The sequence below is a fragment of the Marmota marmota genome, unplaced genomic scaffold (assembly GCF_001458135.2).
Source record: "Marmota marmota marmota unplaced genomic scaffold, marMar, whole genome shotgun sequence".
In the NCBI taxonomy this organism is placed as follows: domain Eukaryota; kingdom Metazoa; phylum Chordata; class Mammalia; order Rodentia; family Sciuridae; genus Marmota; species Marmota marmota.
The window spans coordinates 4,508,420-4,531,489 of record NW_025999927.1 but is presented as its reverse complement, the minus strand read 5'-3'; the positions used below and the strand labels follow the sequence as shown (position 1 = coordinate 4,531,489).

General features: G+C 46.0%; 1 protein-coding gene across 1 annotated transcript in view; it reads right to left on the bottom strand.

Annotated features, from left to right (window-relative positions):
* Positions 1-23,070, bottom strand: part of Actn2 (actinin alpha 2) — a 65,174-nt gene that overhangs the window by 14,440 nt on the left and 27,664 nt on the right. The window contains exons 5-14 of the mRNA XM_015504352.2: positions 20,196-20,283; positions 18,551-18,629; positions 15,772-15,853; positions 12,085-12,170; positions 10,635-10,727; positions 8,667-8,897; positions 7,821-7,968; positions 6,066-6,216; positions 2,892-3,000; positions 1,503-1,643 (exon numbers count right to left, since the gene is read on the bottom strand). Of these exons, the coding sequence (XP_015359838.1) occupies positions 1,503-1,643; positions 2,892-3,000; positions 6,066-6,216; positions 7,821-7,968; positions 8,667-8,897; positions 10,635-10,727; positions 12,085-12,170; positions 15,772-15,853; positions 18,551-18,629; positions 20,196-20,283 (1,208 nt within the window). The remainder of the gene's footprint in view (positions 1-1,502; positions 1,644-2,891; positions 3,001-6,065; positions 6,217-7,820; positions 7,969-8,666; positions 8,898-10,634; positions 10,728-12,084; positions 12,171-15,771; positions 15,854-18,550; positions 18,630-20,195; positions 20,284-23,070) is intronic.

Here is a 23,070-nt window from a genome sequence, read left to right as displayed (position 1 = left end):
AAGACAACAGCAGAACATCTGCTCCTCAAAAAGAGAAGCCCTCAGAACCCAGCTCTTCCCCAGAAAGCTCCATACAACCTCCACAAATCAAACACGTTCCTTGATGATAATGTGTCAGATGAGAGACTGTGAGTCCCATGGTCCACATCCTTGCTGCCTGTGGCCCAGGATGAACCTACTGCATATTTTAGTCCTGCAGCACATCAGCTGCCAACAGGCTCTTAATAAACAGTGTGACGCCTTAGGCAGAAGTAGCAGTCTTGCCTACTCCAAAGAAAGACAAAAGATTTTAGCGATTCACCTCTGCTTTGCAATGTGCATAGAAACACCAACAAAGTCCCTTTCAGATGCTGCAACATTCAAAGAAAACACCTGCTCCTTGACTCCCAATGAGACCTCATCCCCGTAAGCCCTCAGAGGCTGAAAATACCCTAAACTGAAAACACATTTAGCACACTAACCCACCTGCCATCATCACCTAGCCCACCACACGTTGTAGAGGGTCTGTGGTTTCCTCTTGTGATGGCGGGCAGACCAGGAACTGGCCCTGCCCAGTATCACAAGAGGACACTCTGCCTATCACCAGTCCAGGAAAAGTGGGAAAGTCACCATGTAAAGCCTGGCTTCTACAGAACGTAGGTCACTTCTGCACTGTCATAAAGCTGAAAGACCCTACACTGAGCCATCTGAAGTCAGGGGCCGAGTGAAACTCCCCTGATACTGGGGGACCACTCTTCTAGCCTGCTCCTTGGCAGCGAGGTGGGAGTGCAAACCCGACCTTCTATATTTCCATTCTGCTGATGACATTCCTATTTTACAGAAAAAGATTTACAAAAGTATTCTTTTTATATTCTATTATGTTAAATTCACTGTATGATGGTCTCTAAATAAATTGGAACCTGGCTGTTTGAAAGTAGTTTCCTCCCTACCATCATCACTTAGAAGACTTATTTACAACTTTGAAGCTCCAGAAGACTATGTGGACTGGAGGGAGGAAGAAGGTGCTGGTTTGGGATTTCTTATGTTTTATGATCTGGCAAAACTCTGTAGGTCTAAACAAATGGCAATAATATACACATTTGTAAAGTAGTTAACTCAGTAGTCAGTAGACTCATAGCTTCCCATGAGCAACTCTAAGAGCAGAGATGTCCAAGTTGCTCAAGGATTCAGCATTTTTTTTTAAAAAGGCAACCCCTTTGAGATGCATCCAACATTACCTGATGACAACTGGTTGCAGCAAAAAGGCAAACAAACTAAGGTTCAAAGGGCAACTTATTTGGGCTTTCCAGCACATGCTTTTTATTTAAAAAAAGTAATATATATATATAAAATTATACATATATGAATAAATAACAGGGCTGGGTGCAGCCCACTGCTAAAGCACATGCTGGCATGTGTGAAACCCTGAGTTCAATCTCTAGAGCCAAAAATAAATAGATAAACAGATGACTCAGTAAATAAATAAGACCACCTCTAATGCAGGCAGAGTCGAGTCTGGCTACCTGTATCTCCTCGATGCTGTGCACAATAAACATGTCTTGCAGGTCTTCCATAGCACCCTCCATCCAGTTGTTGAAAGGAGCAGCCCTCTTGGCGAACTCCAGGTGTAGCTGATCAATTGTTTCCAGCAATTTCTCTGTTCTCTGAAGATCAGTTAAATAGAAGGGAGTGTTAGATTAAATTGAAAAAAAAAATCCTGATGTACAGAGAAATGTAAACACATATCCCAAAACAATAAAGTGTTAGCTGACACTTAGCATATGTCTATAAAAGGTTAACCAAGGCTCAAATGATTAGGCTGAGCCCCACGGGCCTTGCGAAGGATTTAATGACACCCAGAGCAGTCTTGGTTTTAAAGCGCCTGAAGTACTCTGCTAGATATTAGATTCTGGAAAACTGAGAATCCATATACAGTATTCCTAACTTGCTTTCAGCTAAAGCAGGTCTTGGTAAATTAGAGGCTTGATTCTCCAACCGTGGGGTAGCAGGAAACTCAAGACACCTTCTGCATTATGTCGTCTACAAGGTACAAGAAAGCTATGTGACTCTCTCAAAGTCACCTACAGAGGGAGGAGAGAAGGAACTAGCTTGGCGATCTCCTTATTTGGAATACAATGCTCACCTCTGTGGGTTTATGAGAGCATGAGGCTTCCAGCATCAGAGAGAGATGGTGTGCTGTTCTCCACAGCAGAGCTGACGGGGAGCAGACAGAGAGCATGCTGTACCTGGGGGTCTCCCACTGTCAGATTCACCTTCTCTCCTACTCTAAAATGTTCGCACTGTGTCTGTTGTGCTTGGTCCTTCCTCCCCCTATTTTCTATGCAAATGTGTAACAGCCAGCTGGCACTCGGAAGCTTGAGTCCACACGTTTATATTTCATTAGGGTCAAGGGGAAAAGCTTGGGACCTGGAAACGGCCTCTTTCCCTCAGGTCCCAGGAGTCCTTTCATGGTAAAAGACTATTAGGTACCCTTAAACCCACTACCTACTGTCTTCTAGATGCACTCTGATTCTGTGTCTCATCAATTTTTCCTTGAATATCCATTACCACTTTCCCTCTGCACATCTCAAATTGGGTTCTTCCTGATTTCCTGACTGTCAATTTACACATACAGAAGGACTTTTGGAAATTTACTATAATTACTACTTGAGACCAAGTGGGCTTATACCATCATCCCTATACTTCTTAAAAACTTCAAAAGAACACACAGTGCTACCAACCTCCCATGTTCCTATCTCCCACTTTGTGTATTCCCTTCAGAGGCTCCATTCACCAAATGATCTGTTTAGATTTAAATACACAAGGCCACAGAGACGCAGAGAATACCAGCGACTTAATTAAAGAGCCTCCATTAAAAGACTTCATGTCTACAGGTGCTTTTAAGACTTCACCTCCAAGGCCTCTCTCCTCTTCTGAGTGAGGGTCCCCAATCTGTCCCACTGGTCACAAATTTTCTGGCAACGATCATTGACATTCACAGCATCATGATAATCCAGTTCACTAGGAAGAGTGAAAATAAAGATTAGTTTTCCCAGTTGATATGAGGGGAAATGGGGCTCAAAACAGACAAGGACGTTTTAAATAAAAAGATCTGGCAAGAGAATTGACAGGGCATTTCAGGGTTTTATTGACTATCCCCATTAGTCTTAGAAAAATTATAAGAATTAGTAAAACTTTTATGTCGGTCAACAAATTTCTAAACTGAAAGAACGCTGTCCCCTTAATGCCTCTGGTTAGCCTTCTCCCTCCTTGTTCTCTCTGAGACTCTCTGGAAGCATGATTTTTAAATGGAAACTGTAAGTGAAGCCAACTCTCTGCCCTGAGGACAGTCCTGCAGGCCACTGCAGCCACAGTGACCATAACAGTGAGTCAAGGGGGAGGGAGGTGTGGGCTTGCACTGGGTGTCCTTGGTTCCTCTGGAAGGGCACAAGCTCACTACCAAGTATAGCATCCTGTACTGGAGAGTACTGTGACTTTATCTAGCACACAGGGACTTCTAAAAGAGGGCAGGACAGAGCCCTTCCGCATAGGGACCACAAGGTTCTTGCCACTAATCCAACAAGCCAGAACAAAATGATTTCTTGCTAAATGCTAACCATTCCTGGCCAGATCCACCCATGGACCCCTTATGGGGATATCACTGTGAGGTGAAGAACTTTCTGAAAAAAGGCTTGACTAGAAGGTCAACCTCACATCTCCAGGAATAGGAAGTTTCGATCTTCTACAAAACCTAATCAGCCATTAATTAAGATAAAAGCAAGAATCATGGAAATGTAAAGACATTCAGGAGGCTTCCTCAAGAGAACAGGAAGAGACAGCTTTGCGAAGCCCCCCTTTCCTTGCCCCATCCATTTCCGTCAGGCTTAAGTCTTTTTTTTTTTTTTTTGACCTTATATGAAGGCAGCAGTTGTTCATTGCTGTTTTTCCTGCTCACTCAACCTACTGTTTCTGCTACTGAGCGGAGGAGATGCCTGTGCTTGCTATCTCAAGGTTCTTCAGTGTTCACCTGACTGTTCCTCTGGTAGACAGAAGTTTTCTGTCACCTTGTTAAAACCTGTCCAGTTCTCAAGAGCAACCAGCTTTCCACAAACATGCTCTCTTCTCTATACTGAAGCTAAGATTCTTGTGCTGATTTCTTTTTCTTTTTTTGGTACTCAGGATTGAACCCAGGATCACTTAACCACGGGGTCACATCCTCAGGCATTTTTTTTTTTTTTTTTAGTGTTTTGAGACAGGGTCTTGCTAAGTCCTTAGGGCCTTGTTAAGTTGCTGAGGTTGGTCTTGAACTTGCAGTGCTACTGCCTTTGCCTCCTGAGTCAAAGGGATTATAGACATGTGCCACTGCACCAGGCATGCCAATTTCTTATGACCAAAAAAAAAAAAAAAAACCAAAACAAACAAAAACCACCACCCCCATACACACACATACATGCACGCACACAAAACAAGAAAAACACACCAGCAGTGGGCACATCCGTGAAAATAAAAACAAAGGCAGCAATGGCTCTTCAAAATGCAAATATTGGGGCTGGGGATAGCTCAGTGGTAGAGTGTTTTCCTAGCATGTTCAAGGCCCTGGGTTCAATCCCCGGCACTTGAAAAAAAAAAAAATAGAAGAAAGACTTCTCCAACATGCGAAATGAGCCAGGCATAGTGGTGCATGCCTGTAATCCCAGTGACTCCAGAGGCTGAGACAGAAGGATCTCAAGTTCAAGACCAGCCTTAGCAAATTAGCAAGATCCTGTCTCAAAGTAAAAAATAAAAAGGACTGGGGATGTGACTCAGTGGTTAAGCATCTCTGGGTTCAATCCCCTTTGCCCAAAACAAACAAACAAACAAACAAACAGTCCAAAATTGGAAACAAAAACCAAAGGCTGCTTCTGCATATCCCCAATGGAGATTCTAGTGCTCACCCCTCCAGTATTATCGTTAGGGTCTCTCCTCGATAATCTACATGCACCTGCTGCAAGTGTATCTGCTTTTTAGGAGTCAGGATTTGCATAATTATACACACTATTTTTGTGTACTTTGAGAACTGCAAAAAACTGACTTATTACTTTAAGATAGGCAAAAAAGATAAAAACATTACTAGCAATATAATGGACACAGACCAGTTCAGTATGTGGTTCATCTCACCTATGTCAGGAAACAGGCACTAGGGTACCAAGAATAATAATAATATGAAATTACTTCTTAAATTTTATGGGCAACACTTAGAACAGCTCTAATTACTCATGGGAACTATTATAGAGCATTAAATAGCCTGAGTTTCTTTTCATCCCTTATTTTATTGGTAACTATTAATGAGCAATCAGAGCCAACATGGAAGCAGCGTGAGCTGTAAGACTATGTAAAGGCCACAACTTAGAGTAGAGACAGGATATGAAGTCCACAGAAAATGAAGTGCTTTTATGGAGCTGATATGACAAGGCTGAAGAATAGTGTTCTCTTTTAAAAAAAGGCCCCACCTGTCAATCAAGTTTGCTCTAGTCAAAGTGAGGAACCTGGGTGTTTTAAAATGTAACATACTGAAATCAATTTTTATTATGTAGTTTTTAAAGCTATTATTATGTGTTAGGCTCTTAAAGTCCTGCAAATGTATCAGTGATTATAATGAAGGGGAAAAAAGGAAGGACCGAGAACCTCCACCTAGTGCTCAACCCCACCTGGCCTCAGTCTCCACACCAGCTCTTGCCATAAAATGAAAAGCAGAGTAGACAGTTGCTCCAGGGCCCAGATAGTGGCTCCTTTTGTGCTGTTCTCTGCACAGGCAGGTCCTCCTCTTGGGTGGGGAAAGGGTGAGGCTGCCCTGCCCCACCTTCGGAGCCTAGGCCTCTGCCCTGCTTTCCCCAGCTGTAGGGGGCTGGGGTGCTGCTGGATGGGAGGCAGGGATTCTTCCACAACCAATGAACCTAAGTCAAATCTGTTTCTACATTTAGAGAAACAAGAATCCTGCCCCAGGGTGCTCTGGCCTGGCTCTGGATCTATTAGAGAAGAGGAAGGCAGGCCTCCCTTGCCCTCTCCCAGGGGTCCCCAAGACCCATGCCCTGGGCTTCAGCACGCACTTGAGCTCCTGTGCAATGGCCGCGATCTGCTCCACGCGGTCCTGATGGGCCGCCAGGTCACTCTCAAAGGCCTCGTGCTTCCGCAGCAAGGCCCGCACTTCTGTCAGGGATGCAGACTCATAATCCTTCTGCAGCAAGATCTGCTCTTTGCCTGCAAAGGTGGCATCAAGCAAGTGTGAGTACCCTGCAGCCTCCCAGCGGCTTCCTCGCAATGGACAAGCACCCTGAGAGCACCGAGTTTCCAAAGAGGTAAGAGGAGGTGCCAAGCATGGCAGGACTGAGGCAGGAGGCATTCAGCACCCCAGCCCCTCCAGGTGCCCACAGCCCACGGTGCCCCAGGCGTGGGGGCACACTGAGGGCGTTTCACAAAAGAAAGCTGTGCTCTTCATTACTGAGTAGCGGACACTGCCCCTCCAGAGCTCAGCTCAGCTCAGTGAACCATGGCTCCCAGGAGCTACTGGGTGGCTGACTGTGACACCCAGGCTCTGTTCTCCACCACAAGTGCCACCCCACCACGGTGCTTTCTGCTTGAAAGCTTTACTTCTGTGGTCAAATGTGGCCTGGGTTTTGTTGTCCTGAAAATAAACATTACAGATTTTCCTTCCTGAACCTCCACTTACTTCCCCACATGTCTTAACTCCAGCAACTGCTGTGGTTGAAGAACTGGATCCACACTTATTCCCTGGCTAATGACCTGTAAGCATTTAATTCCGGAAGCTGGATATATAGCTGAGTGGTGGGGCACTTGCCTCCCATGTGTGAGGCCCTGGATTCAACCTCCAACATTACAGGGGGAAAAAGAATTTCATTGGATAAAGACTGAAATAGAAAGCAAATATTTAATGATGAAAACACAGCACTTATGGTGTGTCCAACACTGATTGAATATGAATTCATCTTCATAAATATGAATTCACCAAATCTTCATGAAACCCTTCAAGGGAGATGTTACTGCTGTTCCCATTCTGAAGAGGACACTGGGGCACTGAGAGATCACGCACTTGTCCAGGGCACACAGCTGCCACTGTCAGGGAGGGGCACCCCTACCTATCACGTCCTTGCTGTGTAACATCAAAACTCAAGCAAAACAGCACAGGGCAGCAGAGAATGACGGGACATCTCCCCCACCTCTCTCAAAACAGACTATTACAGGGTGGAGTGAAGGTTCTGTTCCCCTCCTTCAGCAGGAATGACCACTTAGTCCAGCAGACACATCACCCTGGCTACAGGTTCAGGTCCATTTGTAAGGCCTGAAGGAAGCAGATGAACGCAAGGGCAACGAGGAAGTCAGACCACAGAAGACCACCCTGGCTTTCCTCCTTCCCTGTTAGATTTTCTAGGTAGAATGCTTGATGGCATTTGATACACATCTCGTGGCAGAGGCTGGGCTGAGGCTGTCTGATCCACAGTTAGGCAACAGACAGCTACTGTGGAGCCAGATAGGAGAGGAGGAGGCCAGCCTCCTACACTGAGCCAGCCTCCTACACTCAGAGGCTTGATTAGAACACACAGCTTCTCGCTTTCCTCTTGAGAAACATAGCACTAGGACCAGGGCAAAGGGGAGGACACCTGCCTGTGGCATCGCAGATGCTGGCGACAATTAGTAACGATGCCTCGTGGCTCTGCGCAGCTGGACCCTGACCTCCCAGAGCTGAGTGTGGGCCTTGTGCACTCACAATAGGCCTGTGTTTTTTGTGGGTGGAGGCCTTCTGCCTCCTGGCTCTGCGCAGCTGGACCCTAACCTTGTGCACTCACCGTAGGCCCAGGTTTCGTGGGTGGAGGCCTTCTGCCTGAACTTCTCAGCCAGGTGCTCCAAGCGCTCCAGCCTCCGGATCTCATTGAGCAGCCATTCCTCATAACCCTTCTCGGCTTGCTCCAGCCTCTGCCAAGCTCCAGCGATGTCCTGGTGACGCAAGGACAGGCAAGGCAAGGTTGTTATGCATGGGCCTCCTGGGCCTTCCCTGGGCATCCTCCAGTGCCCGTCTGGCAGTACTCCCTTTGTTTCCTTTTCCTTCCCCACCATTCAATTATCTTGGTTTCCAAATGTCTTCATCATCACAAGGACCTTTCAAAATACAGCTGCTCTCCTGTGCCAAGCCCACACTTCTCCAGGTATGGACAGAGGCACTCAGGGCTTAAGTTTTCTGGCTACAAAATGAAGCCTCAAAGCCATCCTGAGGTCAGGCTTAGGTGGATATCTAAGGGAGGAGAGGGTACGTGATCCTGCCAGTAGATCTATGGGGGCAGATGTGGTAAGGTTGGAGAAGGGAGGAAAGAAAGGCCATTCCTGGTATATCTGCTGAAGGCCTGCTCTTTGCAGGACACCATTCATGGGCTGAATCAACAACTGTACGACGGCAGGTGAAAAACATCAAGAATGACAAGGTGGCAGAGTGCGTGCCTCTGATCCCAGCAGCTTGTGAGGCTGAGGCAGGAGGATCGCAGGTTCAACACCAACTCAGCAACTTAGCAAGACCCTGTCTCAAGATTCAAGAAGTCAAGGCCTCCTTCTCAGCAGCCCACCAGGGAAGGGACCCAGGCCAAAAGCCTTTAGGAAAACATGAGGCTTCCCGCGTTCCCAGGTCAACCCCAGCTACTCACCGACACCATCTTCCCCTCGGAGGGCATGAAGGCAGGCCGGTTGCTGATCCGCAGCTTGGTCTGCAGGGTGTTGAAGTTGATCTCCAGCTGGCACTTCTCCTGCACCTTGGGGGGCTTGTGCTTCCGACGATAATCCCGGAAGTCCTCCAGCTTTTTCTGCATGGCCTGCATGGTTTTCTCAGGAGTCCGGTTCTCCAACCAGGGGATCGTGCGCCGAATCCATTCCAAAAGCTGCTCCCAAACACAAAAACACTGCTGAAAACACCAGCAAACTGCTCCCAGTTAAAAAAAAAAAAAAAAAAGAGGTGCCTGATCATTTGGAGTAGGTTAAACTAATGCTCCCCAAACTACTGAAGGGTGGTCACAGTGCCCTGCCCTGAAGGCAGGGAGGGCAGCCCTGCGCATGGCAGTGAGAAAGACTCCTGGAGTCCACTAAGGGCCACTGGTGAGTAGTGACCCACCCCAACAACACCAAACACAGGTCGAAACTTAAAAGTCAGCACGCAAAGTCATGTTTAACAAAAAATGTGACAGTTACAATAAACTCAGGGACCGGACATTAGCAGACAAATGCTGGATGGAGCTTCCAAATTAAAAGGAAGAAAGAAAGAAAAAACCTGACATGGAGGAAATGTAGTGTTATAAACTCAGCAAAGAACTGAGTTTAAATCAAAATGCATTTTAAAAAAATAAGCTTGAATCTAATGACTCTAATGAGTTTGTTTACTAGACAAATGTACCGTAAGTGTGGGGCTGACTCAGTGCCAGTGCCTATTTTAACATCCAGCTTTTAAGTAAACCAGTCAGAGATCAGTGAGAATGGTGGTGCATCCCCGGCTCCTGCACACCACTTCACAGGCCTGGAAACGACCCACAGGAGGCCCGTCGTCCCCCCAGGCCTGCTGATAGTCAGGGAAATGCCAGCAGACTAGAATAAAGCAGTGTAAGTGGGGAGACTGCTGCAGTCCAAGGTCTCAGGAGCATAAATGAAAGACCAAGTAAGAAAAGGGAGGATTTCATTACTGAGAACTGACTGTCCTTCTGTTCTGGTCATAATTGAAACCTGAATTTCATTGCAGTTTTAAACAATGCTGTCCAATTGGATTTTTCCATAGTAAACTATGAATAACAAAGAAAGAAAAATATATATATATATATTTCCTCCCCTCAGTAATATAAAAATATAAACTCAGTATCACTAGATTAGATTACCATAAACTATTAATTGGGACAATTTACTCCAAGAGTCCTGATAATTTTCCCTGCATAGGGAAAATTAAGGTAAATTAAGTCAAGAGCAAAAATTATCTGGGCTTGAACATGTGCCACTGTATTGGAGTCTATTCTCGGAGGAGGTGCCTGTGGGCCTTGCCCAGCCCAAGGGAGAAAAAACTCCTGGGCAGGCAGGACATGCCTCCTTGCAACCTGTGCTATGATGAGGACAAGAGATCAACAGGGATAGTGCTTCTCTAACCAAGGGTCTGGCAGAAGAGCTGTGGACAGGCATCCCTGGACCTCGGGTGCAGACCCTGTGGGGAGGGCGCTCTGTTCTGGATGCCCTGGGTACATGGCAGATACACAGGCTGGGCCACCTCCTCACAGCGGGTCATACAAGTTCTGTTCAGGGGCCATTACATGGAGCAAGGCTCCTGAACACGATCCGCATCCTGTGTGATGTCAGGAGGAACACAAGTCCTGCAGTGTCATCTGGGGATCTGACCCATAGAGCAGAGCCCAAGGAAGGGTGCACTTCACTAGCTGGGAACACGCGGACCAGCTCTGTGCTCTGGGGCTGTCTGCAGTGGGACCTGCGTGGCTACAGGATAACCCTCCTTTCAGATGCAGTACATCTTCTGCCTTCCTTCTATCTGAGGTGGAAAGTGCAAAGACCATGGACACTCCACTACCCACTCTGCGCCTCACCCCCTGGATGGGTGTGGACAGAACGGGGCCACCAGTTTCCTTTACCTCACTCGCTAGCCTCTCATATTCTTCCATCAGCCTCTCATTCTCTTGATTCACAGCAAGAACCTTACATATCCTGTTAGCCGCTGTCTCAGCCTGCAAAACACAAGAGGTAAACGGAACGGCTCCAGCGACAGGGTGCACACACACAGGCCAACAGGGCCAGGCTGAGGGCGAGGAGGGGTGACGTGCTGAAAAAGGCACAGAGTGGGTGAGGGCAGGATAGGACAGAGGGCACAGCTTTCTGACACTGAATCATTTCACACTGTTTTTAAATTTTCACAGAGACTTACACAGCAGGCTGGATATACTGTGTGCAACAACGGGGAGATGACATTAGTCCAAGACACAGGCTTTGTAAGACATCAAGCAAGTTAGTAACAGACATGTGTGGGTCAAGGAGACCAAATCTTGGGTCCCTGAATGTCTGTCCACCTGAACACTCCTCAACACTGATCTCATGGCAATAGAGCAGAGATGTCCTGAATGACACTGGACTTCAGAAATCAAAGCAAGAGTGACTGGCCCTAAGCACACAGACACAGTGCTGCACTGAATGCACCCAAGGTATCTTCCGAAAAGGGTATGCAGAACTTTCTAGATAGGGTCCTCACACAGAGCTGAGCTTGCTTTAGGGTTTTGTTTAATTTACTGTTTAACCTGAGGAGTCACTGTAATCCTCTGTTGTCATTTGTGGTCATGGCCTCAAACCACAACCATGTGGTGGATGGAGAAGAGGAACATGCTCAAGGATGCTTCCAGGCCCATAGCCTTCCACCAGCCTGGCCTCTGAAGCCCTCTGGGCCTAACCACAGGCAGATTTCAGTTATGACTGCTTCCCAATGATCACTTTTAAATGAAAGGGACTGCAGGAAGACACACACCATCCACCCCGTCTATCGGAATTCCACATAATGTAAAGGGTGAGCAGCAGGAACTGGTGAAGCTGCAGAAGCTGAAGAACATTCTCCCAGTGTCTGGGCTGTTTACTGGAGGAATTTGACTTTTCTTTTTTTGAGGCTATAGCACTTGTATCCCTTTCACTGTTCACTAAACAAAAGATTAATCTTGACAGATATGAGAACAAATCACTGAGCCATGAAGGCGATTTTCAGGCGGATGATCAAGGGAAGGCATTACCTCTCTTGTCAACCCCCACTGCCTGATGCATGTGGCTTGGTCTTCAAGGCACTTCTTTTATTCCTAAAATCCAAATGTTTCTACAATTGACTAATGAGATAAACAAAAGATCTCAGAAGGAAAAAATATAGACTAAAAACCCTTCCATAACTGTGTAAAGTTAAAGCATTACAAAGTATTTGCAGCTTGGAACTTGCTGTGTTAGGTTGTTCGGTGACACTAAGAAAGAGTCCAAGTCAGATGTGAAGCACACACACACACACACGCCAGGCACACACGGAGCAGCCAGCCAGCAGTGCACGGGATCAAGTACCTGCTCCGCTCCTGCAAAAGCATGGTAGAAGCAGGAGACGTAAGTCATGATGGCTCTTTCGTCAGGTTTGGGAGTGTTCACAATGTCTGAGGGGGAGAAAATAACACAGGACACACACACAGGCGAAGAGGAGAAACCAGGGTGAACACAGGGAAGAGCAAACCAGGTCACATGGCCTGTTTTCTATGCATTTCACAGGCCCGGGATCCTGACTGGGAAGATTGCACAGCACTGAGATTTCTCCTGACAGAATGATCTAAACCCACAGGTTTTTTGAACAATCAACTGGAGATTTGTGCTCCCTATCCTGATGGGCTTTTAAAGGGTGTTCAGTGCATGACCACGGAACCCACTGCTCCATCAGAATGTCACCCTTTTCTGGAGACTCCTCTTGACAAGCTGCTTGGAGAGTGCACGTCACTCTGAAAGACGCTCAAGATACTAGCAGACTGTTCTGGACTCCCCCATCCTCACCATCAGAGTGGCCGGCATTCTCTGCTCTGAAAATCACCCGAAGAGAGGGCTTGGTGCTCACCCTCCACACACACTTACCGCACGCCACTCAGAGAGACACCAAGAGTGACAACACATTTAGAGAGAAGGGCAGGCACGGCCATGCTCCTGAGTGTCCACTACCCTCTGCACTAGCTGAAGACCAATCAGAAAAGATGACCACGCAAGTACACCCCTTCCTGCTCCACCCTGGCAGCATAGTGCTTAACCTTGCTCATGAACTCTAATCAGTCAATGACAGAATGAAGCTAACACAATTCTCTGTGATCCCCTAGAGCAAAGACTTGTCACTGGGTTCACCCAGGCCATTAACAGGAAGAACATGGAATTGTATGACTGTGTGGAATCCTCAGGAAAACAAACACAAATGGCGTGCCACTGCGTGAACAGTAAGTTTCAAGAAAACTAGACTACAAAAGACAAACACCAGCTTCCTCAGAACAAGATGGGTCTCTTTACTCAGAAGAAAGGGAAAAAACAGGAAAATGAGAGGAAAAAAATCCAGACATAGGAGATGAAGGTGAGTGGTGACCTGTGTTGGCGGCCTCACCTCTGCACACCAGCAAAAGCATGGCAGTAACAGGGAGCATAAGTCATTGAGGCCCTCTCCTCGGGTCTGGTAGTGTGTGCTGACTCTGCATGGAGAAAAGGTGTTAGCTGTGGATGTTCTAGTCCCACAGCTTCTGCCCAGTGCTTCCTCAGAGAGGCAGGGATTCTCCCCTACCCCACACTGGGGCTGTTTAAATCTCGGCTCAAGTCCAAGAAGTTACGTTACAAAGTCACCACTCCGTGCACTTCCAAGAACTGCCGTAGGAAACGAAGGAGCTGCCCAGAGAAGGCACTGCCAGCCCAGAAGAGCCTCAACTAGCAAGAAAGTCATGTCCGTGGCCAGAACGAGGCCTCCAGAACTTCAGTGCACTCACAGGGACATCCTGTCACTACACACAAGGCCCAGGGTCACCAGGCCCCTGCCAGGTCTACAAGGAGCCAAACCCAGGGTTCACCTCAAATAGGTTCATGGTGAAAAGTAGGGAAATAACTTTCACAACCTCTTAAAATTATGCTAAAGAGTTCAGATGAGAAGAATTCACTTTTCTCTACAGGTACAGTTCCTGGCTAAATAGGCCAATTAACCACTTGAAAATCCCTTCCCGGGTTCAGAGACCAACACAAGCAACAAAACGTAAGGCAACAGTGGCAGTGGAAAGTCAAGGTCTTCCAAGAGGCACTAACGAGCTGAGAGGAGGAGACCTGGACCTGCCATTGCATGGAAGAGCCCCATGGGTCAAAGCAAAAAACGAAGGGCACCGCGTGGGGTCTTTCCATCTGTCAGATTTTAGCAGAGTACACTCTGTACCCAGGCCTCTGCACCCTTCCACACTGCTGGCCTGCAGAGACCCTGAGTAATACTCCGTAAGGACAATAATGCAGGAGCGTTCTTCTGATCCATTAGAAAGGAAAGGTGGAAAAAAGGAATGAAAGATGATGAGGAAAAAGACTACAGTGGCACCTTTCCCATCAGCCACAAGGGACACATGAAGTGGACAGATACCCAGGCCAAGAGCCAGAGACCAAGACAAGAAGCAAGAGAGAGTGTGGGCAGGCCCAGAGCAAGGGCAGTGCCAGAACCAACAACTGGTCAGTGATGAGCAGAACTGAGACCTGCCTCAATTCAGAGTGCCAGGGAGGCATCACTGAGCCAGAAGGTGGCTTTGCTGATGTGTCCTGGCTATTACCTCAGGAATTCCAGGTAATTATTCTCACAGGAGAAGCCAAAGGAGAAACCACTCAAAGAGGAACTTATTTTGGAGAGGGCAGAGGGACAAAGAGCAGAAAGAAATCTGCTGTCTTACTTCATTGTTATATTGACTCTCTACCTCTGAAGAATTTTAGAAAAACTAAGTAAAATTCTGAAAAGTGCATTCAAGTGTTAGCACCAGAAATGAGTTTAATAAGTGGGCAACAGTGAAGTCCTGATTGAAAGACCACAATCATGGGTTGAAGTATGTCACCCCAAAAGACATGCTGAAGACCTACCCTCCAGCATCACAAACGTGACCTTGTTTGGAAGGAGAGTCTCTGCAGATGGGATCCAAGGAAGGTAAGAGCATGCTGCAGCTGGGAGGGCCTGACTCCAACAAGTGTCCTTATACAAGGACAGACACAGGAGAAGGCCATGTGAAGACCAAGGCAGGGACTGGGCTGACATTGCCACAAGCCAAGGACTGTCTGGGGATCCCACCAACACCTTGATTTCAGACTTACAGACTCCAGAGTTATTAATAGGAAGAATCTCTCCTTGTTTTAAGCCACTCAGTTTGTGGTTACTTCTTGTAGCAGCCCTAACAATCACCAAAATAAGGAAAAATGGAAGGCTGCTATTAACTGTAATCAAGTTCCTTACTTTTCCAAAGCAATGGACCATTAGGGAATAAAATAATAACAACAAAGTGAAATCTGAGTATGACTCTGTGGCTTGAACTTCTCCGTCGCCTCCAGGTACCCAGCAGAGGGCCTTTCTCATTCTAAGAGCCTGGTCAGTGTCTTCTGAGCAGTAGGTGACCCGCGGATGGACAAAATGAAGTTTCCTCAAGTTTGTTCTGGAAAGAGGTGCCACAGGCACAGCTTACATGAACTCACCATGTACAGAAGTTGTCCCAGATTCAATAAAACAATTTAGTTTAGTTAAAAATGAGATGTGAAGGTCTGGCTGGTAAACTGATGGCTGAATGCTCCATACTTAGTTCTGCAACTTCTAGTTAGTTACAAGGAAGGGTTCCCCCTGCCCCACTTATGTCACAGAGAGATTTATTTGCTAAACTTATCTCTATGTGGTTAAGGAAAATGCATTATGTTGTTGGAAAAAAATAAATGCAGAAAGTCTTTTTTTAAAAATGATAAACCAAAGCATTCTGTTTTCTGAGCTAAAGCTGAACTTTGTGCCAAATCCTTTCACTGTAATTATGCTGGCTTGTTTTTGAGCAGGGTTTAAATACATACATATGAACAAATTAAATGTAAAACTCTAATACTCATGTGTCTAGGAAGAGAAGTCTGTCAGGAATCACAAGAACTTCAATGTAACTTAGCAAAAGCTCTGCAAGGTCCCTTGCAGAGCCATTGCACTAGAATCCAGGGGTCCTCTAGAACTCAGCGGACACACTCCCAGCTCACCTTCAGCATCCAGCATCTTGGGGATGTCCAAGTGCTTCTCCGCGATCTCCATGGCCAGGTTAATGTTTCCTATGGGGTCATCCTGCACAAAACAACACAGCCAGCTCTTTAAAATACTGAAGCAGAACTCAGGGACAGCGCCTCTTCTCCCCTCACCTTGGGGAGGGCTGCACCACCCACACATGACCCTACCCTACAGGACTGTCCCTCTCGCCTTTCTCCCACTGCCTTGAACACAGCAAGAAACAGCGAAGTCACAGAAACCACAGGACCCATGCACACTGCACTGCACACCGCGCAAGCACAAGGGACAGGCTGTCAGGAATCTCCCCACTGAGAAGAATGAATGGCACTTCAGAGCATGTGTTCCAGCCTGCGAGCCACACAATTTCCATCTTGCTCAAAGGAACCATGGAAGACACATCTTCCAGATCTGCAGAGTCGTCTTGGAGAAAGTTTATTCTAACAGGTTGGTTTGAAAAATTAGAGAAGGGGTGGGGGTGAGAGCGGAATGCAGAGGGGTGAGGGCGGAGGGGTGACTGGTGGAGGGCAGAGGGGTGAGGGCTGCAGGAGGTGGAGCTGGCTGAGACTCTAAGTTCACAAAAGAGGCTACAGGCAGCTGTGAAGAACAAAAATCATGTTTTCATGAAGTCAAATCCTAAAAAAAGTACAAAATCTTAAAAACTGTGAATTTGTGAAGACATGTTTTCTAAAGACTACATATATCTTTCATTGTGAAATTGGTTAAATATGTATTACAAAATAAATTTAATCTCAGGTGTAGAACTGAAACACTAAAAAACTAAAAGACTTGAGGTATTGTTCTGATCTATTAAGGAATTAACTTATATGTCTGAAATGGATGGGGGTAAAATAGAAAGATCAAAATGAAAAGTAGTGCTGTTACCCAATTACGCAAGAATGATTGTCATCAATTTTAACAGCAAAGCTGTTTGAACATTTTAGGAACTGTGACGCTTTGCGATGAGCACAATCATTTAAATAGGATAATTGAAAAGTGCGAGTTTAAAAACACATATCAGCTTCCGGGTCCCATACAGTAGATCATTATTTTAGGCAAAAAAGTAAGTTAACTAAGTATGGTTTTAATACAGTGTGTAAGTACTTGACTGACAGCAGATCCATGTAGTGAATTTCACCATCGTATGGTATGGATGTGCTTATGAAGCCAACTAGAGCATACAAGTTTCTTTCTTTTTCCAAAAATTATTTAAGACTTAAGGTTTTGACACCAAAAACAGAGTAATGACTCTGAGACTGTAAAATCTGTCTCATCTGGACTGTAACATAAAGAGAGAACATGCAGCAGTTGAGTAGTTAGCTCAGCTATTGTCCAAATGGCCCCAGGCCATTTGAGTTTCCTAAGAGCACCAACTTTAGAGTAAGGCATGAAGAAAAGTGTGTGATTATATCTACACACATACATGTGAGTACACATATGCATACATATCTAACAGGCTCTGATCTCACACCATGTAAAGGATTAGCTGCCGTCATTTACTATCACTTTCCATCCATTGCAAATAGCCAATCACCACAGGTCTATGGACCTTTCGTAACAAACACTAACCATTATAAAATGCTAGTTTATAATGAGCCTATCTAGTACAACTGAGTCTAGTACAGTTTCTTCATTTTGCTAATGCAACAGAGATTTATGGGAAAAATGTACATTGTCCATATGATTAAAATGTGTCAAGGGAACTTGGGGTAATATGCACATTGAGGAGCTGGGGGAAGCTCCATTTTCCACTACAGCACTGTAGTCTGAATCCAGGATGTAAGTGAACTCCCCATGTGCTTCCCTGAGTCCATGGAGATAGGCTGGGGTAAGGGTGGGTGGGCAAGCAATAACTAACAAGATGTGGGAAGCAAGGACCCTTCCGACGACCATCTGTGCCACACAGGTGAGTACAGCATGCAGCAGGGCAGATTCCACACCCAAACACAAGCACCCAGCTAAGCACACTAGCACCCAGGGAGACATGGGCTGGGACTTCCGCTGGGAGTGGCCAGCAGGGGTGGCCACGCTAGCCCCCAGTAGTTACTTCTAAAGCAGCACACACCATGCATCTGGACAGGGCCCTGACTTCTTTTAGCATTGCTAGTCACACTGCAAACTGTTCTTAAAGAATGATTTAGAAAAGGAACCTACAACTTAGACACACTAAACTTTAAGCTCAAAGAGAGAATTAGTTTTCTAAGTCCAATTGTCTAAAACAAGCAAAACGAAACAAAACAAAAATCCCAAAACTTTTCTAACTAATATCATGTATCAATAGTGAGATAGGAAGTATCCTTTGTGCAAGAAACAAGTTAATTAATTGAGTAAATATTCCTGCCACTAAATTCTCAGAAGGCAAAGGGAATTTTAAAAGGCTTGGAGTATTTGAAAGTCCCTTGCCAAAAGAAATATATATTTATGGGCTTCAATGCTCATTTTTATACTCCAGGAACATAAAATCTTTAAGAAACATGGATGACACCTTCCCAGGAAGTCCAACCAATCATCAGCTGTATTTTGGTGGGGGCCTGGAGGCCTGGCCTGGCTTTTGGTGTCGTCCTCCATGGCAGATGAGCATGCTCCTGGCTGCTGTCCACGGCCTCCCAGGAAGGCTAGCTGGGAGGGCATGCTTGTCCAGGGAGGGTTTTGTGGCAGCACTGGGTCTGTTCTAGTTAGTGCTGATGTGCTCATTCTCAGAACCACATGCTGAGCAAAAGGGAGGGGACACTGCATGCTGGGCCAACCCAGAATGACCTTGTTAAGCTTTGAGTAGTCAATGAGGTCAGGCCGGTGTCTGTGGATGAGGGCACAGAGTCCAAGGCCATCTTTCCAGCTTCACAACCAACATGGGGGAGAAGAGGAACATGGTTAAAGGAGAAAAAGCAACAAGCAGGCTCCGCTCAGCAAGATGCTGGCCTTCCCTCCGACTGAATACACCGAAGGGACCTTCCCCCTTGACCCTACCCAGCAGGTTGGTGGTCCCTTGCACGCCCATCTTCTTCCTGGGGGCAGTAAACACTGCCACCTCTTGGTCCTCTCCTTTCCGTTTTCAATGACAAGGACTTGCCAGGGTCCTGCCTTGTTTCCATGGCACAGACCATGGCAGGAGGATGATGCCTTTGTGCTGTGCCTGCCCTTCCTGTCCCAGATTTCCTCCTCTCCTCATTCTCCACTTTGGTCCTTACCCTTGGGCTGCCAAATAAAAACCCCTGAGAAACTCTACTCCGAACATGCCCAGGGACCTTCCCACTGAGTTCAGGGACACTTCAAAAGCCACCATTTGTTCCTGTGCATTTCTTCCTTTCCTTTATTTTCTAAGGCAAAGGCATGTAGGCAAGGGGACACACAAGGAACAGGATGGATTTTGATTTCCAGGCTATTTCCCATAGACACCAGCACTGATCACTCCTTAGCCAATGCCAAGCTTGGCATGTGCAGGTGACAGCAGGGTCGGTGAAGTCTGGCAAGGTACAGAGCTCTGTGCCCAAAAGTTTGGGAGTGGAAGGAGACTCTGGTGGGAGCCTCCAGGCCTTGTTGCTGAAGGGCTTGTGACAACCTAGGGTCAGTGGAAAACAAGCAAGAAGGTGAGTGGAAGCAAGTCTGGGGCTCTGGCAAAAGGCCCCAGCCCTGCCTGGCTCCTATCATCTGCCAAACAGCATCCAATGGGGACATGGCAGCATTTCCGCTTCTGTGCTCCGAAGGCCTGGGTGGCTCAGTGCTCGTACCAGGCATGCACTCTCAAGATATCTGTTGAGCTATAAGAACCTCCCAATCAGTCCTTGTGGCCCATCTTGGTCCTTCCTCTCTCCCACTATCCACAGACCCATTTGTATTTGAGAGTAACCCCACTCTGAAGGGTAAGTATACAACCAAATCTCCATGTCCACGTGATGACAAATATGCAAGAGACAGAAGACCGCAGCAGGCATGAATCCTGATCACAGGTTATGTCAGCACTTCACTCATCTTATTCCCTGTGATTTTTCAGAAGTGATTTTCCTTCTTCTTTTGAATCTTGGAGGAGCAAAGCTGATGACAAGGCCTGAGGGATCAGGGTGCACCAAGTCTACCAGGGTCTCACCTGTCACTGACAAGTGACCACCAATCCTACTGCCTTCTCCCAGCAGCAGGTGAAGCCAAACTGAAGCGCATTCTCGTGCCCCAAATTCCTGCACCGCTGGCCCTTTGGTTGTAAACAAGGCTGCCTTTTGAGCATCCCACACCTCCACTGAACCTTTTCCCCTGGGAGAGCCTGAGCATCAAGAGTTCTATACCGTGGTTTTCCTCCATACACAAACTCCAGGCAGGAGGAGGGAAACCCCAAAGTAAACAAACATGGTTTCTCCCAGCCGCAGTGGATTCCAGTGAGCAGGGAAAGATCTCGAGGCCCTGTGCTTACCTGGTGTGGAAGTTCTGAATGTTCACATTTCTATAAGGAGCTGTTTTCCTCTGACACCAAAGCAGCAGCCCTTCTTTGGCAGATGTTTCTGTAACAACAGCCAAGAAAAAAAAATGTCCATAGGAAGGACGCATTGTTTAGTTCACCCAGCTCCTACTTGCTTTTGTAAGAGACCTTCCAGGAGGCCATTCACCAACAAAGCAGTTCTTCTCCCAGTCTCTGCTAGCAGATGAAGCTGGAACCCCAATCCTAGGGACAAGCTTCTGAAGACTTGTAAGAGTCTTCAAAAGGACAATGCAAGAGTGACCAAAGATTATAGCATAAAAAAACACCAAAGCCAGACTTCAGGGTGACTGATAACCTACCCTCTTTAAAATTAAATTAAGATAATTGAAAAAAATATGTGGGGTTCCTGCTAGGTGAGACGACAAGCAGGCTCCGCTCAGCAAGATGCTAGCCTTCCCTCCGACTGAATACACAGAGGGGACCTTCCCCTTGACCCCACGCAGCATGTTGGTGGTCCCTTGCACACCGGGGATGTCAATTACTCTGGACTGGAGACTGTCCAATGTGAAAAGGCAGGTTGTGGAGACTAGGATGCCGCAGGCCAACCCCTGCTTCTCAAGTGACTGCATCCTTTAAATACCAGGAAAGCTAGATGTGGGAACAATCTTTGGGGAAGGGAGTCTGATGGGGCCACCTAAATCTCTGCATTGGCTGAATGTTTATGCATACAATTCCAAAAAGCATAAATAAATGAAGCAATCTGAAACGCAACTCCCACAAACTTACAGAACAACTAACCTATCCGTCTCGTTTATAATCCATGCTCTTAGGTAAAGGGAATTCTCAGAGACCACTATGTTTTAAATTTACTCCCAGTGATTTTATAATCCAGAGTGTTACTGGTAAATGTCCAGTTTGGTCACTTGAGTTTTGACTAAGTTATAAAACCTGTCAGCACCCATGGCAGCCATGATGATGTGCTGATGACCACCTGAGGGCACAACAGGACAGGCCACTGGTTCACCAGCAGCACTCCCTGCATGAGCCATGCTTGCCCACTGTGACACCCAAGCCACTTCCCCACAGCAGCTCCAGGAAGTGACGATGAGGGGGAGATGGGAGTGGAGAAGGCCCCAGCCTCACCAACCTCAGGACCACACAGCGAGCGTGTGCCTCACCACGCCTCCACCCTGCCCCTCATGCCCAGAACTCCAGGAGGCTGGAGTTCCTCAGCCACCCCTGCTGCGTCCCTTGCCCTGCCAGGCATCCCCAGCAATCTCTGGCACTTCTGCTGTGGACGAGTGCTGGCATCTTCCGACCCCTACCTCTCCTTTACTTTCTTGGAAGAGGCCACCCATCATTCTGTTGAAAAAAACTGGCTCCCTCCAAAATTTAGTTCTAATAACAGTATCTTTTTCTATCTAAAATATATCATTAAAAACAAAGATGATTTTCCACAGACTTACTGAAATTAAAAATTACTTCATAAAACTAAGACAAATAAAATGTTAGCAAACCAATATTACGCGCTGTGTTGTATACTGAAGAACATCTCCTGGAAGGGACTTAGGTACTCCGCTCATGAAATGACTACTTTTTATTTTTATTTTAATTTATTTATTTATTTATTGGTACCAAGATTGAACCCAGGGGCACTTGACCACTGAGCCACATCCCCACCCTTTTTTTTTTTTTGAGACAGGGTCTTGCTAGGTTTCAGGGGCTAGCTTTGAACTCATGATCCTCCTGCCTCAGCCTCCCAAGCTGCTGGGATTATAGGCATGCACCACAGCACCCAGCATGAAATGACTACTTTTTAATGTTCAATTCTTAATCTTGTGAAGAGCATATTACTGTATTCTTTTATTTTAGCATTTTATAAAAAACTGATTTGTAATCTCAGCAGCTCAGGGGGCTGAGGCAGAAGTATTGCAAATTCAAAGTCACCTCAGCAATTTAGTGAGGCCCTAAGCAACTTAAGTGAGGACCCATCTCAAAATAAAAAAATAAAAAGAGCTGGGGATGTGGTTCAGTGGTTGAGTGTCCCTGGATTCAATCCCTGGTGCCAAAGACACAAAAAAAACCCTGTGATTTGACTATATTATTTGGGGCATGTAAATAATTATTTTGGGAAAATTCTAGTGGAACATACCATTCACCTGAAATAAAATTAAGTTTTAAATTCATATTATAATGAGTTTAAAATTGGTAATCAATCAGAAAAAAATCTGAGGTTAAATTCACCCTAAAATATTTGGTGAAAAAGAATTTGCGGCTGGGCACAGTTGCACACGGCTGTAATCCCAGTGGCTTGGGAGGCTGAGGCAGGAAGATGGCAAGTTCAAAGCCAGCCTCAGCAATGCGAGGTACTAAGCAACTCAGTGAACCCCATCTCTAAATAAAATACAAAATAGGGCTGGGGATGAGGCTCAGCAGTCGAATGCATACCCTCTCCCATCAAACAAACAAACAAACAAACAAAAAAGAATTTGCGAGCCCAGATATTCCAACAGTGTGAACAAGATGTTTAAAAATAATAATTGGTTTTTAGAGTAGGTTCAACTGTTTAAACATTTAAATTTTAAAAGTATATAATACCTGACAAAATTATCACCAAATAATGTTTTTTAATAAAGCAAAAACTTTTAGGAAATGTCTTGTTTTCATCAGCGAAGGAATATACTTTATGATAAAATACCTCATGTAGAAGTTTTCAAATTCAGGCTATTTATCAACCCTGGCTGGTGGTCATTCCTGAACCTTAATTGAGGTTTTATTGTCATTATATCCTAGTTTGATTTTAGATGACATAAATGGGTCTCTGGTGCTAAAAAGAAATAATCTAAGTGAATTAAAATTGCCTTAAGGG